General features: G+C 35.0%; 1 protein-coding gene across 15 annotated transcripts in view; it reads left to right on the top strand.

The window, feature by feature from the left end:
* Window positions 1-11,206: 11,206 nt before the first annotated feature.
* col11a2 (collagen, type XI, alpha 2) overlaps window positions 11,207-22,477 on the top strand; it is a 45,751-nt gene continuing 34,480 nt past the window's right edge. For 7 of the 15 annotated variants that reach the window (XM_005159450.5, XM_005159448.5, XM_073930946.1 and 4 more), the window contains exons 1-3: window positions 11,320-11,715; window positions 19,927-20,088; window positions 22,048-22,258. In XM_005159450.5, the coding sequence (XP_005159507.1) occupies window positions 11,634-11,715; window positions 19,927-20,088; window positions 22,048-22,258 (455 nt within the window). In that variant the 5' untranslated portion in view covers window positions 11,320-11,633. Of the gene's footprint in view, window positions 11,716-19,926; window positions 20,089-22,047; window positions 22,259-22,477 lie in introns of all 15 variants that reach the window. The other 8 variants (XM_073930949.1, XM_073930948.1, XM_073930947.1 and 5 more) reach the window with 2 other exon arrangements.

Here is a 22,477-nt window from a genome sequence, read left to right as displayed (position 1 = left end):
ATTCTTCTTCACTTCTGATCCCAGTAGGTTATTCTGATTGAATTTTGAAAGCAATGTCAATACAAAACAATCCTCACTCACTCCCCCACATTCCTTCAGGTTTAGCTGATGGTCATCTGTGTTTTGGTCATTCATCAGTGCTGGAGTGACGTATGCAGCCCTATAGGTTGATTGGGAGCGGTTTTCCTGCAATTAGAGTTTTCTAAAATGCTTGTTTTTGTAAAACATTTTCCTAAATAACATAAGCTCTGTTCTGAAATCCTGCCGGCTTCTTTGCCAAACTCTGCACCGTTTCATTCAAAATGATCATGTTATATTTAATGTGACTTTGCCTTTAGTTTACTTTTTCCTCCTGCATGAATTGTGAGGAAAGTCTTTAGGTTTAGCCTCCATGGGTGGATTCAGATTTGATGGCAAGTTTACCCACAGTGCCTTTTCCCTTAAATAACCAGCCATCCTGTTTGACATTTATTTTAACATTTTTTATTATTATTATTCCAGTGTCTTTTTTCATCTGAATGCCACCAGTGATATTGAATATTCACCAAGTTAAAATTATAATGGCTTATGCAGGCTATAGCCAAACCTCTTTTCCATTAAATGATATTTTCTTAATATTGTTTAAAATTATGTCATTTTTTACATTAATTTTAGTCATGTGATATATATATATACATATAATTGGACTTTTACTGCCTGTTGTGTTTTGCATTATTTTTAAAAATGCATATTATTAATAATGATCTTAATTAACTGCTAAAACGAATGATTTTTTTTTATCACAGCTTAACGGAATACTTCCGATTGGTCTGTCACAACACTTTTGAGGTATGGTTTTGCAATAACACTCATCAGTACCGATGCTGATTGACAATGTTAATGCTGAATATCTTGTATTAAGTTGGTTGATTGTATTAAGAATGTAATCAAAGTAATCAAATAATTGAATCACTACTTTATTGCATTGTTGCAATGTTCATCCTCCTGCCTGAACGATCACATCACATTTAAATTATTTATAAGATAACAAGCATATACAATATAATCTTACATTTGCAACATGTGCTAGTCTGCCATTGTTTCTTCTGTCAATTGAATTATATCTGCTTTCAATAATGAGTTTATATTAATTATTATTGCGAATGAAACTCTTTCAGAGTGCTTGAGTCTTGTTATTCTTGTCTGAGTTTATTCAACAACAACAACATTACACACTACAACTACAAAACTGGCTGATCCTTTTTTATTCCATGTGTCAAATGAGATGTTGTAATACATCCAGGAATTTTCTATGACATCCTCTCCCTCTCTCTCTTGCTTTCTCTCTGTCCTCTCCATCACCGTCCCCTCTCTTGACTCATCAGTATGTCCCCAAATTTCCACTTCAGTCAGTGGGTCATGAATCCACCTCCTCTCTTCAGCTCACCATTCCCTCCCATTTCACCTCTCTCTCTCTCTTTCTCTCTCTCTGTAAATACTGTTTGATCCCTCTCTCTCTCCCTCCATCAATAGACCTCATTCATTCCCTCTCTCCTGCTGCATGCCATTGGACCCCCTCACATCCCTATTCATTCCAGTGATTTTTTTCTCCCTCCGTGAAGTTTTCCTTGACTTCTCAAATAGTTCAGTACCTGTTCTCTTGCTTTCACATTATCTCTTTCCATATAGTCATTTAGTCTCCATCATTCTCCTATATTTGTTTGTTTAATCTGTTTTGCATAAATGTAGATAGCTCTGTCACAATTATCATTATAGGGTTAAAAGGGGTTAAAAAGGGGGGTCCTTATTTACTACATGCCCTGTTGTTGTTCTAATGCTGCCCTGGATTTGTTTGCACTACAATAGGAGAAATGTAAAGCTAATTGCAAGTACAATAGTTTAGTAAGAAACAATCGCAAATGTTATATTTAAACATTCTGACCATGATTGTGAACATATTTTTTCAACATTGAATAGTAATGAACATTAAAACAGATCTTATCTGAGTATGTTTTGCAAGATAATACTATCTCAATGTTCAATATAAGTAATGTTATATGTTACATGCTAGTTAATTTTCTTTTCAAAATTGCAACTGTTTTGGTCGCATATGTGCGCGAAATTTAATCTACATTCCAAAAATTTTTTTTTTTTTTTTTTTTGCTGCTTGTACAAACTAGTTATTTTAGCTGAATCTAGTTTTTTTAAGGACAACTTAATCCCAGCAGGCACAGAACGTCAACATGACGTCAGATTGATGTTGTACACCAACAGCGTTGGAAGTTGCATTTTGTTTGGAAATAAAATTGGGTTGACGTCAGAACCCAACATCCAACCTAAATTAACCTATAATATCAATGTCTAATGATGTTACAGCTTGACGTTGTGTGCACTTGACCACTATGACGTCTATCAGATGTTGGATTTTGGTCGCCATACTTGACGAACAAATTGGACATCAATATGACGTTGGTTTAAGATGTGTGCTCAGCATTGGATTTTGGTCACTTCCCAACACAACCGAAATATCAACATCATTTCACATTGTTATTGGACGTCAAAATAACATTGTCTTAAGATGCTGGCGACCTAAATCTAAGCTAATATTAACGCTTTATGATGTTGTGTTTCTGCTGGGATTGTTTTATTTTCAATCCACTTAAATTTTTCTGACAATTTGTTTAAACAACATGAAGGAATAGTGTGGGACCCTGCATTTTTTACAGTATATGCAACGTCCAAATATATTTGGGAGCATTTGTTTATACGTCAGGCAGTCCCAGTATGTGCATGCAGATTGTTGTTGTTGTTTAGTTAGTATTGATTAGTGTTGTTTCAAATATATTAAATCTGTTTATATAAAATTGATAGTAGTGGTGCTCTTAATTTTAGGTGATGTCCTTAAATTTTGGCTGGTGCTCCTCAATTTATGAAATTGGAGCACCAGTGCTACCAAGGCAAAAGGTTATTTTCAAGCCATGAGAATGTATCTATTATTTTTAGATTTCACAATAAGATATTGCTTAATGCTATTAGCAGGTTTGGCACGCTGTCCAGGGAGAGAACCCTAAGCTTAGATATGATTGAGCCCAGGTTTCCCACCTGGTCAATTAGCATGTAAGGGGGTTCAAGGTCAGGTAGGTCTTGAGAACTCCCCCTGGTAAAGAAGGAGATGGGGTGGAAGGGGGGATTCTTCTAAAATGAAGATAAAGCTATAGGGTGAAATCAGTCAGTTTATTGTAGACTTGGATCAATCTGACTGGATTATTACTAATTACAGATGAGGAACGAGACACAATCAATCATATCACACGCTCCTCTTTAAATTAGTTTGTAAAACTTTACTTATGTTCCATTAGATTCAATTATATTTCATTGATGTTTCAACTGATTTTTTTTATCTTAACTGATCTAAAATTAGAGAAATAAAAGTTTAGTATACTTGCGTTAAAAAACAAATAGTTTATGCTACTGAAAGAATTTAGACACCGTGATCAGTCTTGGGTGAAAAAGAATAGTTAAAAATGAGTCTTTTGGTTTCAGTTTGTTTATTTATTTATTTATTTTAGCAAATCTGAGCTAATGTTAAGATCTGTGCTGAGCTTAAAGGAGACATGAACGAACCAACACAAAGTCTCTTTTTACTTCCATTTAATCTCATTGCCTTCTAGGAGAAATGATCCTATATCACTTCTCAAATCTCCATTAAATGAACTCTCAATGTATTTTCCTACATTCCCTAGAAGTAGCCGTTAATTTAACTTAATGGTGCATAATTGTGTTAAATGATCTGAGGCGTATTCAGCGGCCACATGTAGAAAAAATAAATCAGACAGAGAATTTATATAGTGTTCACACACTCGCACATACCAAAATAATCCTCACAACTAACAAACAAACATTTATTTGATCCGCTCAAAACTCTTGATGGTTTTATACCATGTGCGATCTGGCACATTTAAGCTTTATGAACCTTCTTCCTCCCTTTTTCCCAGTCTGATCTGGGCGTATATATGAGGCCGGTCTCCAAAATCACTGAGCCATTCTCTCTATAATCTGAATCTCTTACTGGGAGCTCTGTGTAGCATAGAACAGAGCTACATACATTTTTTTCCTCAATGCTCCTGCTGTAACCCTGTACCAACCCAGTCCATTTCCGCACACATGCCAATCTATTTCCTTCCCTCCCCTCTTCTCCGATCTATTTTGGTGCGTTGTAGTGGGCTAGGGTGTGTGTGCGCGGTTTGCAGCCCTGCCCAGTAAAATACAGACTTTTTTAAGGAAGTCTGCAATATAATCTGGTCGCTTTATTGTAATTACAAGGTCCCCATTTTGGAAATAACCAGGCTGTCCGCAAGCACTTGCCGTGTCTGTCTCCAAGGAAAACTTGAGCTCGCTTTCGTGTGCCCCCCCATTGTACGGCTCCATGCCCAGCACGTAGCCGTATATCGGCAGATAATTTATTTTCTCACAGCGATTTGAATTGGCTCCCTCAGATGTTGTCATAAAACCTGTTAGCATGGGTGGCCAACCAAAACCTACACAACCACATGGCTAACGGCCTATCGTCAAACCCTGAAATTACTGAGGGACAAATGAGTAGGCTGTATTAATCCCAACAGCTGTAGGTGGGAAACGTCTGTCATGAGGATTTCGCTTTTCAAAGACTGAGTGGCTTTTTACCTTTTTTTGCTTTCGGTTTTACCTTGTTGATGGCTTGTACACGTGCCAGGACATTATGTCAGTCGGCTATTTATGTCAATGTTCTCAAGGTACTTCGCAGTGTTTGAGGTGTAGATGTAAACTGGTCGCAGGCCATTTCAAGTCCAGCTGTTTTTTATTTCCTCTCAAGGTCTGTGTTCACCTGGAGGTCAAATTCTGCTTCGTTGTGGACATTTTCTGATGTCTGTGTTCTCGTGTCAGACATTTGAGAGTAAGTGGACATATGGTGAAATATGGTGGATCTCAGTGTTTACTCTCTAAAGTACAAGGTATTATGTTAATACTTTGGTTTAGGTTACAATTCAAGTTAACTACTGGCTTATTTTATGCCTATTATTAAGTTATTAACTGTTCATTAGCAGTTTTAAAGTATGATCTTATTCTACATCCCTAAACCTACCCAAAACCTAAACCCAAATTCTACTACTAACAAAAAGCAGCTAAATAGTAATTTATTAGGCTAAAAATGAATTGTGACTTAAAATGAAGTGTTACCTATATTATGAGTACAAATGGATGCCAAATGGATTCAAGAGATAAAAATTAAAATATTGTTGATGTTGTTTTAGCAAAGCATCAAAATAACATGAGCTGATAATACAAACATGATTAGAAAAAACTAAAGGTGCAATCAGTGATTTTTAATCTTCATTAAAAATTTGTCATTCTACTTGAAAGCCTCTTCACATGATAGCAATTTAAAGTGGCATCATCATTTTTCAGAAGATAATTATTTCTAAATATAAACTGAAAATGTGACTTTAGATTAGATTAGATTAGATTCAACTTTATTGTCATTACACATGTACAAGTACAATGCAACGAAATGCAGTTTAGGTCTAACCAGCAGTGCAATAGCAGCAAGTGCAGGATACAGGAATAAGTTATAAAGTGCTGTTATAGAAAACTATTGTGATATTTACAGATGGATGTACTATGAACATTATATACAGGTTGGATAAGCTATGAACAGATTTACAATATATGAATATATGTGCAGGTTGCTATTAATAAACAGTAGTGTTCCGATAGATAAACATGATAACAAGTGTATATGTTACAATATATGAATATATGTACAGGGATAGATGAACATGATAACAAGTGTATATGTTACAATATATGAATATATGTACAGGGATAGATGAACATGATAACAAGTGTATATGTTACAATATATGAATATATGTACAGGGATAGATGAACATGATAACAAGTGTATATGTTACAATATATGAATATATGTACAGGGATAGATGAACATGATAACAAGTGTATATGTTACAATATATGAATATATGTACAGGGATAGATGAACATGATTACAAGTGTATATGTTACAATATATGAATATATGAACAGTTTGCTATTAATAATCAGTAGTGTGCAGATAGATAAACATGATAACAAGTGTATATGTTACAATATATGAATATATGTACAGGGATAGATGAACATGATTACAAGTGTATATGTTACAATATATGAATATACGAACAGGTTGCTATTAATAATCAGTAGTGTGCAGATAGATAAACATGATAACAAGTGTATATGTTACAATATATGAATATATGTAAGCATGTTAACGAGAGAGAGAGAGAGAGAGAGAGAGAGAGAGAGAGAGAGAGAGAGCGCGCAATGTCCGCCACATAACCAATATAAACTAATATAAAACGTGATGAGCGACAGGTTGCTATTAATAATCAGTAGTATTATTACTGATTATTTAAAACTACTGATTATTTAAAACTTACTTTAAAAGTCCCATGAAATTAAAATAAAGTTTTTAGATGTTAGTATCTGTATTGTTATAGTTTTTTAATATATCTATAAGCTAGTGTGCTCCAAAACAGTGACAAAAAATCACAATTACAAGAATTAAACTGATGACTGATAATAAAACTGATATCAACATGTGAAGCTTGTAGTTTGTCACTTTTTACATCACCTCAAACTACAGTTTCTCATCAAATCATAACCAATCAAATGATCTCTAGTATCTGACAAACTCCACCCCCTTCAAGACGCTTTTTTTTTTTGGATACACTGAAGCGCATCACTGGCAGAGCGGGGGTAAAAACAAAACGCTATTTTTTATTATGTCCTACCCTCTCTTTGTGTTTTGGTTGAGATTACGTAAACATTGAATAAAATGCATATTTCAAAGCACTTCCTGGGACCTTTAATATATAATATATTGTGTATCATACCCATGCCTAACAGAAAGTCTTTTTCTTTTATAATGTCTCATCTATTAGATTATCAGTTGTAGCTTCACCAAACATAAATAAACTTTAAGAACACGTATATTTATTTAAAGCATTTTTATACAAACAAGCTACTTAAAACTGATGCATAAATCTTAACATTTTTTTTTAATTATTGGTTTTACTTGTGGTTTGGATAACTTCCAATCAAAATACTGCTGACACATATTTATTAATTTATATAGTAAGTTTGCTGCAAATTTGTGAAATCTAAATAATTTGTGTTTTCCTTTGTGCTTTACTTTTATCTGTCATGATTTTATCTGTCTTATACTCTAGTTTTTATTTTAATCTGTGTTCCTATAGATTATTTACAAGTTGCTTGTTCAAACTTACATAAAATGAGCTGAAACAACAAAATTCTTCAGTTGGGACAACTTAACTTTTATATGTTTAATTCAATTAAATTTGTTAAATCTGTTAACTTAACTGATTTATGTTTGGACAATATGGATAAATTGTGTGGAATCCAGTGGAATCTTTCAGTGTTTTCTCCTTTTTCTGTATGCCATAAAGTACAATAATGTTTAACATGTTGATAATATTGCGATGGAAAGGCTTGTTTCAGGTTTTTAGGGTTATCCGTGGTCTGCTAAGAGTTATTTGTTAATATAAAAAAGTTTGCATTTAATATTCAGTGGCTTCAATGATTGTGTACAGTTTAAAAGAAATTAGTTTCATTATTTATGCAAGGCTTTATGGGTCAGGTAGATAGTACATTACAAACATTACATACTTTCATCTGAGTAACTACATGTATTTGTGTCATTTGATTGGGTAACGAGTCATCAGTCTGAATGCAACCACACCACTTGTTCCTGTTCTATTTTAGGGTCTCAGACAAAGCAAATGAGTGGAATTTGAATGTGTTTAGCTGCTTAATGTGAGCTTTAAGATTTCACATCCTTTTTTTTAATGCTGTTCAGGATAAGATTGTAATTATGAACAGCTCACAGCTCTTTTATCCAACTCAGCATAGCAGTTACTTTTAGCTTCAGTGCTAATTAGAAAAAAACACAATCATTAGAAAATTTCAAACCCACACAATCTGTTATAAACATGCGCAGACTGTATGTATGTCTATGTATGTAGTCCATTTGTTTCTTCATTATATATTTACTTGTAACATTTAGTTTTATATTAGGCTTTTAAATATACTTTTATTCTTTTAGGTGGCACAAGAGCAGTTCAAATATGCCATCATTTATATTCAGCAGTATGTAGTTCACCTGACTCCCACATCCCTCATTTTCCATCATCTTTTCTCAGATTTGTAAAAATACCTTGATTCTTTCTGACATTCTCCTCTGACCTCTGTGTGTCGATGGGAACACCACAGATTTAAAGCGTATGATTATCCTGTTTTATTATAGAAACGCTAGAGTGCACCAGCCAGATGCCTCACAAAAACACACACCATGATTGTTATGGATTGTCTCCTTTAGACCATAAAAAGAAGCACTGGTCTGAATCACTTTTCATCCTGCAAGTTACAATTTCCCTGCAGGGCAAAAGCTCTCATCAGCTCCTTAATTTGGAGATATTGTATATTCATAAGTGCAGGTCATTTCGGTGCAGGTTATTTGGTGGTTAGCGGCTGATGACAGTTTGGCATTTCATTAGAATATAAAAGTTTTATACATTTATGGATCTTTTTTAAAAGAGATAAAAACAAAATGAAAATATAGTACTCATTTCAGGAATGTACAGTACTCTTAGGTTATTTCTTCAAAAGCACAGGCACTTATAACAGTTCTTGGACAGAACACAGGCGTAACCTTAAATAAATGACTTGGTTTCCTTTTTTTATTCCTTACTTTGAAGAACTGCAGCGTCTATAGGAGGCAGTGACAGACAAAATGGAGAAACATCAAAAATGGACTGGCTTCTTGTGGTGTATCAGAGATCAAAAAGTAAATGAGAGAGCAGATGATTACATTTAATCATTGCTTTCTGACTCACTTAAGTAAAAAACCTAAGGGTTATTTGAGTGTATAGAGTTATGATGACTTTTATGAACAACTAAACCTCATAACGCGCTCCAGTTCGTTCTGGCCTGGAGGAAACTTTTTTTTCTAAAAGCTGAAATTAAGCATAATAAATATGCTTTAATACCCAAATAATTAATTCATTAAACCATTTATACTTTTCCTTATCAGATGTGAATACTTTGAGAGAATTTATCTATGAAGTTCATTACTAAAATATCCTATCTTTAGACTTCTATCTTTCTCCATACCTCAAAAATATTAGGGACTGTATTTTGTTGATAAACATGTATGAAAATCCAGTGCAACATCAGAATAATCCACTAAAACATATGCTCGCCATGTGACTCGGTTAGCTACTATAGCAACAGTAAGCTGGATGAGGGTTCCATCAGTTGACATAGGTCGATAAAACTTGTAATAATAGGCCTAAGAGTATATATGATACGTTAAATCGCCAAAAATTGTGCTTGTTTTCGATGATGAATGCTCAATGTCTTGGTAAAATGACCAACCTTAGCAAATTGTATGCCAAAAATGACTAACAGAAAATAAGGAGCTTAATTAATTTGCATATGCAGTGAAAAGTTCATTAATAACGGTGTGACTCACTAAATTATAGCTTTGCTGACAATGCTAGACATACATTTTGTTTCTTAACTGTTGGCGTGGTCAATTTCGAACTCTCTGAAGAACAAAGTGAGCGTGCATTTCTATTCGTAGCTTAGGGGAGAGGGGGGACGAAAGTAACGTGGGACGAAAATAATTTTGCAATTTTCTCAAAGCCTTGACAACATTTGCTTTTCAGGTTATAACAGCACATTCAGCATGCAACCCTTGATGGAGCTGCCAAATATCAGCTGATTTTGGGAACGTGTCCCGCGGTTAGCTCCAAATTTCAGTTTTTAAGTGCAAAAAGTAAATTATTTTAGTGGTTCATTTTTCCTTATTACATGTTGTGTTTCTCTTTTTATGTGTCACAGTGATGATCAATCTACAGGTTATTTAGTGCAATGACACATGCTTGAGTTTGAAATCTCTGAGTGTTTCAGTATAAAAGTAAATCAGGTTTAAATGGCAAGAGTTCCTGTGGGGACGAAAGTGTTATTTATATCCCACTGCTAATATAAACCTTATTTTTACTTCCACATTAGAGTTTCCAGTGTTTTGATGGTTTTATATTTATAATATATGCATATTGCCAATAATAATAAAAAAGATTTTAAAAATTGTCATAAATTTTAACATTTTGCATTGTTGGCTTGCTTTTAAAACATTTGATGGAGCTGAAATTTAAAATGAAAATGCTGTTTAATATTTTTTTGCAAAAATAAAGGACAAAATATGTTAGCAGTGAACATTAACAAGGTCATAGTCAGGTATATTTAAAATAAACAAAATTAAGCCAGTAAATCTAGCAAATATTTTTATGTTACTTTGACCCATTCGTGTGTAACTTTCATGCCAGCTGATGGGGTCAAAAGTAACAATGTACAACTTCAGTTTCAGGTGAAGTTACAGGCTGTTGGAGTTGTTCCACGTTGATATAAAACAACAGCTGATTTTGCACTCGTTCTGAGTTATTAACCACAGCAAATATTTATTTCTGCTAAAACATCTCCTAAAACATCTAAAACATTATCTTTAAAAATTGTTTGTATGAAAAATGTCACTTTCGTCCCCGCTCTCCCCTATTTTAAATTTATCCCTAAAGCCGAGTCGAGAACGAGCGAGAAAGGCCACTTTTAAGTTGTCCTGCCTTATAATCCAAGCAGAATTGGGAACTCTGAATACTCAGTAAAAGCTGAGTTTCCTCAAAGGCGTGTGATCTAAAATGAAGTTTTGCTGACAGGGCTAAACGGTCATTTCGTTACGTACCTGCTGTCGTGGTCATTTTAATTGACCCTGTAGGACCAAACTATGAAAAGGGGAGGGATTAGAAGCAGCCATGTGACGTCACGAACGGATAATGATCTGATTGGCTGCCGAAGTTCTCTTCTTGTCTACGGACCCATCGGTCCTACATGGTTCAGCTGTAAAATAGACATAAATAGAAAGAAATAAACGGACTGAACTACATGCCAATTACTGGCACGTCAACATCAAACATCCCAGTTGATGAATGCTGATATTTAGGGTCATATAGATCATTTTGTAATTTAGTAAAGTCTGTCGACGAGAGTATAGAAATGCGCTCGCATCCGTGTGCATGAGTTTCCCTCCCTCTTTTTTACTCTCTACCCTCTCATTCACTCTCTCTCTCTCCACGCACACACACACGCACACACACACACACACACACACGCTCCCCTGCATTTCGTGGGAGAAAGTAAGAAGAGGGAGAGAGAAAGAGAGAGATTGAGAGAGAGTGATTTGAAGCCTCTCTCTGCTCTCTCCGCTTTTCTGTTCTCTCAGACTCAATGGGGCTCTAGCAAAAGGGATTTCAAGCTGTAAAACTACATATTTATTACCCGAACCCTTCTTTCTATTTAAGTTTTGTACATAGCACAGATAACTTATTGAAGAACAAGGTGGGTGTGCGTTTACGACGTCTCTAAAGGCTCTCTTAAAGCCGAGTCCACTGAGTTTTTGTGAGAGAAAAGAACCAAAAGGCTAATTTCTGAAACTGTCCCGCCTTGTAGTCAAACCAAACCCGTCAAAAAACTTGGGAACTATGGATATTCGGAAGAAGCGGAGGCCGTGGTGCATGGAGACCTCGTTTGTGCTCCTCCTGTGCCTTTCTATGGCACAAGCAGGTGAGCATTTTGCTTTTTGGGTGTTTGACATTATTTATGCTCGCTATACCCCAATGAAAGTGTCAGTTTTGATGCGTTTTCGTGCAGTCCATGTAGAAGAGCAGATAAGAGTATGTGTCATTGCACTAAATAACATGTAGAAGAGTCTGTCCAAGAAGATGCTTGAGTGTTTTCCACACGTTCCTCGTCATTTTGGACGCGTTTATTAGCGGGTTAACTTTTGTTAAGCTCACAATTGTGTTATCTTCAGTATCTTAATTGTGTCTCTTCAGTCGTCATCGTTAATTTGCCTTGTCAGGGTTTTTAATTGATGAGGCGTGAATAGGCCCGTGCGCTTGAGGCCGCGTTGGCACGCATAATGTGGCATCCCCGGCGGGGGCATAGGACAAGACGGTGCTTTCACTGACAGGATTTCAGGTGTTGGTTCCAACTTTAATTCAGCATGCAGCAGTAAGGGATTGTTGTATGTTGTTATTACCTCATAAATCATATAATCGGTTTATTATCTACACGTTTAAACGATTTTTAATTTTGTTTTTATCTATTTCAAAAAAAGTATTATTAGTAGCAATTTTATTTATCACACAGCTTTCTAAAATTATTGATTCTTATTGGTCAGATATTGGCATTCCAGTATCGAATATCCTGGGCTATTTCTGAATAGTTGTCTTATAACACTTTATAAATGACGGCTCATCTAATGATATATAATATATGCTCGTAGGCTATTATTTTCGTTATCCCTTTAAATAAATAATCATTGGTAATTTGATATGTGACAACAACTAAATAACTTACCTTCAGGGTGATCTAAAATTTTTGAGGATCTCCTGATGCGTCTTTCCTGTTTGTTTTCCATAATTATTGTCTGATGTTAGGCTATTCATTTTAATGTAGCCTGAAAACCATCTGCACTGTGATTTATTTTAGAATTAAATATAAAATTGTCACTGCATTTGATTTAATGGTTTAAATATATATTTTGTATTGTTTATATTGTCATATGACGGAGCCTATATGATTCTTTAAATGTTTTTTTTTTTTCGCGTAGAAATGTGGTCCGCGCTCCTGCACTTCCTATGTTCACCACTATTATTCAGTGGCGCTCGAGATTCAGCTGCTTTACAAAGTCATTCATCTGCAATAAATAGAGAATGTATTATTAAATAATTTAAATTCAGATTTATTGCCCTTCCAAATGAATAGTTCAGTCAGTAACCATGCATTTTTTTTTTATGTGCACCTAAAGTCCCTAAGGCATGGATGTAATTCCAGATTACTGATTTGATCGCTCTCCTTTTTTTCTCCCCATTCCCTCCCTTGTGTATTTAGAGGAAGTCTGAATATTTGTACCTCGTATGAGTAGGTTATTATTCTGCCCTGTGGTTCAGAGAGATGTAGTGAATGAGTTAGTGTCTCCGTGTACGTGTGAGCTCAGTGATATTTGTGTAAACGTCTATTACACTTAGTGGATTTTCCACAGTATGCAGGCTCAGTGAATGTTGCACTGTGAGCATTTCTCTATCTATTTTGTATGGTGTATATTAGTAAGAAGCTAGTTTAAATGGTTCAAAATAGAAACCAAGCCACTGTCTGTTTACCCTTTATTATCTATGTTGATTCATTCCAGCTAGCTGCTTTAAAACCAGTCATTGTTGCTCCACATTGTTGAATCTGACTTATGAAAGTGCAGTGATTTTAGGTGGGGAATATTTATTTAACATGGATGTTCCTTCGAGCTCATTTCAAAGGCAGCGAGCTCTCAAAGAACAGTCTGTCTGACTTCTGCTAACCAAAACACCCTCAACCAAACGCAGTGCTGAGGAGTGAATGGAGCCACTGTGTGTGAAGGAAATGCCCGGAATATTCACATGTATATTCGCAGCATATGAGAAAAGACTGTCCTCACGGGTGTGTCCATCATTGCTGACAGTTTCATTAAAGCAGCATGTCATTGTGTGTTACTTTCATTCATAATCTTTTTAGCTCTTACTAACTCAACATTGTCAACTAGCAACATGTAAAGGGATAGTTCACCCAAAAATGTAGTTCACCCTTCATGTCTCTGTTGAACTCAATTGAAGATATTTTGAAAAATGCTGGTTCACATTGACAACCATTGTAATTTGTTTTTACCTGCTGTGGAGGTACTGCTGGTAGAAGCTCAACCAGCTTCTTCACCACAGTCTTTATGTCACATGAGGGAGAAAAAAAAAAGTAGTAATACATTTTATTTTATGAGTGAACTTAATATGACGAAAAAAGTTGAATGGGTGCTCTTCAGATGTTAAAGTTGTGCATGAATCGTGTACATATATATATATATATATATATATATATATATATATATATATATATATATATATATATATATATATATATAAACGATTCATGCATTACTTTAACATCTGAAGAGCACCCATTCAACTTTTTTCGTCATATTAAGTTCACTATTCACTATATATATATATATATATATATATATATATATATATATATATATATATATATATATATATATATATATATATATATATTTATATATATTTATATATATATATATATATATATATATATATTTATATATATTTATATATATATATATATATATATATATATATATATATATATATATATATATATATATATATATATAGACTAATATTGCTCTTACTGCTTTGCATATTTAATATTAAACAAGTAAATAGTGCTATTGTAGCTAGTTGTATCCTGTATGGCTGGGGTGTCCAAACTAGGCATGGGATGATAACCGTGTTCAAGGTATAGCGCAGGTTTGGAAAAGTCAAGGTTTTTAAACAGTCAAAATTTTCTATTAAATCGTTCCTTAGGTAAGATTTTTTATTTACTTTTTGTGTTGTTTTTTAGGACAACAGTAGAAAAGATATCCAAAGATATTTTAAATTTCTAAAGAAATCTGTGTTTTTAAAATTAATGAAGACAGCAGAAGTCCATCATTTATTATAATTATTCAGCCTGACATGTTTACTGCTCCAAAATATTTTAAATGTTTCTCAAAATTAAAATATTTTGTGTTCAAAATGGAAAAAAAGTTAAGATTTTAATCCAGACATTTAAAAAGTAGATATTTTAGAGCAGTGATCACAATACTGTGAAACCGTGATATTTTTATCCAGGTTATCATACCGTCAGAATCTTATGCCGGCCCATGCCTATAGTCCAAACCTGGAGAGTTTAACTCCAACCCTAATCAAACACACCTGAACTAGCTAATCAAGCTTTTATTAGATATACTAGCAAGGTGGAGCTAAATTCAGCAGGACACCGGCCCTCCAGGACAGAGTTTGGACACCCTTGCTGTATAGCTTTGTAGTTAGCATGAATGCTGCTTAATTGAATTGTTGTGGTGAGCTGTGCTATTAGTTTGCATCCAGTCCCAGTGTTCCCAGCTGTAGGAACTTTTCCACACTTACACCACAACAGGGCCTCCAGAAGCCTTAAATGACTCTGTTGACAACAATACAGTTCCTCTTGGTGGAGAAGCGCTGCTTTGCGGTATGTTTGGGAGAGATAGATATTCATCATGTCCTCAAGGTTCAGTCCACACAATCTTTTCCCTCTTTTCTTTTTTAGCTTAGCTTGTAGAATATACTTGATCACTCTTCCTGACATGTTTCTTATATTATGGATTATGGAAACATCTTTAAAAATACAAACGTGCAATAAAATTGTTTCAGCAGTTTTTATATCTCACAAAAGATCTGTTTTTCAGTGCAGGTTTAAAATAGGCTTTGTGGGATTCAAGCAACTGGCCACAAGAGGGCCCAAAACACTGCTCAAACTGAAGAGCACCACATCTGAAAGATTCACTCAGAGCATAATAAGCACCTTCATCCTTTAGTCTGACTTTTTTATTATTATTAAAGGGAATGTTGTGTGTCAGATGATTTAATAGCTGCATCTTCTTTAGTTGATGAAAGTCGAGGTTAAAGTTTTAACAATTTTGTGCTTTATTTTCACTGTTCAAATTTCAGAATATTTGCAAAACATGAGCCTTAATTTTAGATTGCTTTTCATTTGTCTTTGTATTAAGGTATTTCCACAAAATATAAACTTTACCCTGAGTGCTGCATGCTTTGGTTTGCAGTGGAGGGTGTATACAGTAGCTGTGGGGAGTCTGTATAAACGCTCAATCTTTTTTAGCGTACATGATGTTTAATATAGTGGGCGTGTGGTCAGTTTGTCCATCCTGGCAGTGCCAAGCAGAGGCACTCTCTGCACCCACACTGACTCATACTGAACCACACAGACTCACAACACAATGCCACTGGAGACATATATATTTATATATAAGATATGATATTATAGTATCATAATGTATATTCAGTTTGTGATATTTTTTAAGCAATGTGTGTTTTTAATGCTGTTCACATCAATCTTTGAAGGATTTCATCTCTAGGGTAGGAGAATATTTAAAATTAGTCAAGATTAGAAACTTTTCTGCTTCAGAATTGATTATAAGTTATTACAACAATATAAATTAGCCTTTTGCTTATAGATGCATTCATGTTGTGTTTTGTCTTAAAGGGATAGTTCACACAAAATGTTGGAAATCTTTAACCCTTGATCTCCATAGTAAAATAAAAGCAAATAATATTGAAGAACATTCTTCAAAGTATCTTCTTTTGGGTTCAACAGAACAAAAAAAGCTCAAAATGGTTTAAAACAAGTCAAAATTGGGTAAATGCTGGCCAATATTTTGAATGAACTAACCCTTTAAAGCTAACCCTTTAGTTTGAGTAAACTAACCCCATATGTCACAACGTTATTTATTTGAAAGTTTCATTAAAGTTCGTTCAAAATAGTCTTAATTTCACATCCTTAAAAGAAATCATCAGTAGTCAGACTTATACACTTGTGTAAACCTTAAGATTTGTCTAACCTTTCATCAAGACCAAGACACAATCAACCACACTAACACACTTGGCAATCTGTGAACATTAAACACTCGTTTGTTATGCACGTCTCCGCAACCCCACATTATGCCACGAGTTGGTATGATGGCATAGCTGTCTGCATATTATAAATAAATCATAAATATAGGGAGCTATGATCTAAATTATATCCTCCAGGCAGGCCTGTACATGCACGCCTAACTGTTGCGGTTGGCGGGAAGACCAGACAGATCCAGACGGCTTGATGGATTTATCTTCATGTCTTTAGCATCTTTTTGAAGCTGAATCTGCGGTTATGTCGTAGCAGTTGTTTGATACATCCACAAGTGTTTACGTCTTACTCAAAACAAGGGAGTCATTGTGAGACAGTAAAGGTGAGAGTTGAAAGGTCAAGGTGTCAGATGGTACGTCTTGCTGGTATTTAGCACAGAAAACAGAAAACAGTGGAGCAGCAAGGGTCAAAGAGAGAACATCACATTGTTGGATCTTCTGGAATGTTCTCTCATTTACTCTGCACGGTCATGACGGAGCTGTGGTGGAAGTTGGTTTGAGATGTTGGGGTCACCTTGATTGTCATTGACCTGGATGGTATTGGAATGTTTGCTGCTTCGTTCTTTGAGGGTCTTTGTGTGCTGCTGTGTTTGCAGTTTGTGTGAACACACAGTGTTTGTTTGTGTGAACGCATTGTAAAAAGCATCTATCTTGGTTTCAAACATTTAAAGATGTGTTTACGATGTACAAAACATGCTTTTAGATTTTCTGTCCTCAATAGCTACGTTTCCATTCACCTATTTTTATGCGCATTTTGGTTATGCACATAAAAAAACGATTGATGGAAACACCAAGATGTGCATTAAAAAAACGTATGCACATAAATGAGTAGGAAAAACTTTTTATTCGATAAGAAAAGATGCGCGTAAACTATGATGGAAACACTAAAAACACCTTTAAAAAGGTCATGTGATTTTGTTATAAGAGATCGTGTGATGGTAAAATGTGTGTGAATGGAAAAAAACAGCAGGCTGAGCACATTGTAAAACATCTAAATTGTTGTTTTTATCATTCTAAAATGCCTTCACCATTTCAGTATAAAATTAATTACCTCCAGAACTGTCAAGAGCATCTGTGCTTCTCATCTCATGCCTTGAAACGCCACCACGCATTCATTGTGTCAACATTTGTCTTCTAAGGCGCAAGTCAATTATTAAATGAGGAAAAGATTCACACAGCTTCTCCTAACGCAGCAAATTTCGTGTTTAATTTTGATATTTGGCACCAGTTAATCAGGAAGTGACGATTTTGCTCTCTTTGACTCGTTGAATGGAAGCGCCACTGTATTTGCACGTCTTTTATGCGATATTTCAGTTTTACAAATAAAGTTTGCATTTTAGGATGGAAACATATCTGATGTGTGTCTTGAACTTTGGTTGGTTTAATTGAAGTAATAATGTTGTTAGTAATAAATATAGTTTAGTACAACTTTTTACAAAATATATATATATATATATATATATATATATATATATATATATATATATTTTATGAATTCATTTATTTATTCATTCATTTTCTTTTGGCTTAGTCCCTTTATTTATCTGGGGACTCGCCACAGCGGAAAGAACCGGCAGTTTTACGCAGCAGATGCCCTTCCAGCTGCAACCCATCACTGGGAAACATCCATACACACTCATTCACACATACACACACTATGGACAATTTAGATAACCCAATTCACCTATAGCACATGTCTTTGGAATTGTGGGGGAAACCGGAGCACCCGGAGGAAGCCCACGCGAACACGGTGAGAACATGCAACCTCCACACAGAAATGCCAACTGACCCAGCCGGGGCTTGAACCAGCAGCATTCTTGCTGTGAGGCGATCATGCTACCCACTGCACCACCGAGTCACCTACATTTATTCATTTTTTGCATCCTCAGATTCCAGATGTTCATAAAGTTTTTTAAGTAAAATAATTTCCTCTATTATCTATTGTCTACTACTGTTTTCCTTTGCTAACAAACTAAAACTATAAAACTAAACGATATTAAAATTTCATGTAATGTATTAATCTCAATTTCAAAAGAACAACATTTCCTCTAAGGGGTTTTGTGGTCGAGTGTCATTTGCAGTTTTAATATCCACTCAATAGATAATGTACAATAGTGAATCTTTTGTAAGCTTGTTTAAGATAAGTGATCATTCAGTTATTTTTTTTTTACAATATGTAATTGTATTCATATAAATCTGAATGGTTGAATGTTTCTTAATTGCTCCCAGCCTAGTTTTTACCTGTACATGTTACTTTTTGGGACTTTTTAGGCTTCTCCCTCTTAGTTTCATTCATTTAACCAGAAATGTACATATAGTGGACTCAAACAGTCTATACATTGTGCATGTTGTCTCTTCTGGAAACCGATCCAGTGTCCAGAGACTTTCTCTTTATTGTTCATCTCTTTCTCCCAGCATTTGAATAGCTTCACCTTAAGAGAATCAAGGAAGCATTGCTTTTTAGCTAGAAGCTCCATTTTAAGGTTTTCCTGCCCTCTTGAACCACTTCCAGGCTCCTCACAGTATGTAGTACACTACTTCTTTATATGCTGTTGCCCTGTCTTTATATTTCTTCACTCGACTAACCGTGTGCATGCATTCTAATTAGTTTACTTTTGAAGAATCCTCTATTTCTGCTCTGCAATATGAATCTTCTAGTTGCTAAATACAAAATGACCTAACTGCTGATTGTGGTAAGTACATAGACCATATTTGGGTCAGTGTGGTTATAGGAGCCAAAAACACTGGCAGAGCTTCAGAGAAAACTAGCAGCACTAAAATAAAGGAAATAAAAGATTTGTCAGGCGCTAGAAAAAATGCAAGAGCCAAACATGCTCAACCTCAAATGTGTACTGCCAATACATTAAGGCTCGTTAGAGAGTTTAGCATAGTTTTAGACAGTTAATAATGTAGTACACATTGTGGGTTGAGCAGATGGCTTCGGGATTCGCAGAAATCCCATAAAGAGCATCAGAGCTGCCAAAAGCAATAGGAAGATGGAAACAAGACATGAAATGTTCAAACCTGGCTGTGTGTGGGGCCTGTTGCTGGAGGATTCAGCATCTATTTTGAACTCCATTTTCCAAATCATTATGGCTAATATTATTTTGTGTTCACTGAAATTGATTTAGTCTAAAAATCACGCATTATTTTGCAAATCATGTAATAAAAATGTAGGCCATGTTAATGATATGAAAAATGTGACCAATCTCTTGCACTCCTACAGATCCAGTAGATGTTTTGCGGGTGCTGCAGTTGCCTTCCCTTCCTGAAGGTGTGCAGAAGGTTCCGGGTTTCTGTACCTCCCGATTGTCTGGGACTCCTGATCATGCCTACCGCATCACTAAAAAAGCCCAGATCTCTGCCCCCACCAAACAGCTATTCTCAGGTAGGTTCTTTCAATATCCGCTTGCTTTAAAGGAGACCTATAATGCAAAAATAATTATTTTAAGGGGTGTAAACACAGTTGTGTGGCGACAGTCAGTCTGTGAATATAAACAGCTTTTAATAATAGAAATTTATTACGTTTATTTTTTATAATCACACTGCATTAAAATAGTCTGCAGAAACACTTTGATTGACATGCTCCCTTAGTACATGCCATCAGAGGGGCAAAGCCCAGCCCATAAGTGATGATTTCTCCCTCATTAGCATAGGATATTAGTCCTGTCTTGGAATCTGCCACTATGTTGACACACAGGCGTTTGTAGCTCCTCCCTCTTTTGAATTTGAATTTAAAGCAACAGTTACCTAAATGGCACAATTAGGATCAAAGCCTAAAGAGTTACAAATATTATCTGTGGGGTATTTTGAGCTGAAACTTCACATACGCACTTTAGGTACAACAGAGATGCTTTGCATCTTGTAAAAAGGGGCATAATAATAATAATTTTGTAATAAAAATTAATCATATAAACCAAACCTGATGACTTCTGTTGTGTTTAAATATACACATTTATGTATTGTTCATTAAAAAAAAAACAGCAAATGGATCTTACAGTGACGTGTGTCTGAAGTGTTTATATCATGACAGTATTTGGCTCATTACAGAATTGCGGATAAATTTATCATTCATTCATTTTCTTTTCAGCTTAGTCCCTTTATTAATCCGGGGTCGCCACAGCGGAATGAACCGCCAACTTATCCAGCTGCAACACATCTCTGGGAAGCGGATACACTTATTTAGAGCATTTTCCATTCATAAACAGAATTAATATTGTAAAATAAAGCAAAATGATTAAATGTGATCAAGAACGTTGGATTCTGTTAGTTATTGTTGTATAACTTATTGTTAACTTTTTAAGCCATAACAGAGTTGACATGTTCAAATATTTTGTGCTTTAGCTGAAGATGCTAACCTCAAACCAGATAGCACATGGTATGTCTAAAACAGATTTTTTTTTTCATTTTTATCATATTATTGTTTGTAAAAACTAATGAGAATTTCACTGAAATATTACAGTAACAGAGTTGAAATATAATTAATTTACCATTGGTGTATCCTAAATAATTTAGCAAAAATGAATGAGAGAAGAATAATGACAGGCCTCAATGCCTTCTAGCGGTTCCTGCTAGAGTAAGTGACATTACTTGGAGCACAGTAATGTATTTATGTATTGTGAACAGACACAAAATGTATTTTTTATAACTGAATGACAGATAAAACAGAAAATGGATGTTTCATGCAAAGATTTAGTTAATGTAGTAGAGTAAACACACAATAGGATGAAACTTAGATTTAAAATTTCATGATAATTAAAGCTGAATGTATGATTCAGGAGGCAAATATGGGTTTAGTCATAGTCAAGTCAATATATATCAAGACAGAATGTCCCTAACTACACACACAAGCATTATTTTTAGAAATACTTTATATAATGTATGTTATTATTCAAAATAATAACTGTTTAAATGAATTGAATGTTTTTGAAATGTAGAAAGTTTATCTTGGGGACACAAAATATACCTGCAATACACCTGCAATTTTTAAATGACGCATATGAATTATGAAGGAATTCAAAAAAGAAAAGACTGTGTTTTTTTAATGCTTCAGACTGTATTATAATGCTTAGAAAGATTATTGGGTCTGGCTGAAAATCATTTGGGATGCTAACATGCAATTACTCCTCTAAAGCAGGATGAGAGCTCTTCAGTAGCTAATGAGATGCTTGCATAGTTAACACTAAATCTGAATCCTAGTGTCTGTAAAATGAGCACAATTTCTGCAAGTTGAGTCATGAATCACAGGTTTATCCCAGACTGCCAATGCATCTGTGCCAAAAATAATTTACTTTGTTGTCTCAAATCTTCATATTTATAATCTTTTACGTTTTTTTCCTGCCTATAGGACGTTTCCCGGAGAACTTCTCCATCATGACTCTGGTAAAGGCCAAGGCTGGTCTTCAAGCCTTCCTGTTGTCCATCTATAATGAGCAGGGTGTGCAGCAGCTTGGGCTGGAGCTGGGACGCTCACCCATCTTCCTGTATGAGGACCAGCATCGCAAACCTGCCCCAGAGGACTACCCACTGTTCAAAGGCGTCAACCTGGCTGACGGCAAGTCAGTAACCAACCCCTGCTGAGACCCATCTGTGTCTAGAAAAGCTTTATATATGTGACCCTGGACCTCAAGTCTCATGTCTTATATTGCACAAGTATATTTTGGGCAATAGCAAAATTATAGATTTTTCATTTTTCTCAAAAATCAATGTAATATTAAGTTAAAATCATGTTCCCTTAAGATACTCTGCATATTTACTACTGTAAATGTATGAAAACT

The sequence above is a fragment of the Danio rerio genome, chromosome 19 (assembly GCF_049306965.1).
Source record: "Danio rerio strain Tuebingen ecotype United States chromosome 19, GRCz12tu, whole genome shotgun sequence".
Lineage (NCBI taxonomy): Eukaryota > Metazoa > Chordata > Actinopteri > Cypriniformes > Danionidae > Danio > Danio rerio.
The sequence above is the reverse complement of the archived record's forward strand: the minus strand, read 5'-3'. Positions and strand labels throughout refer to the sequence as shown.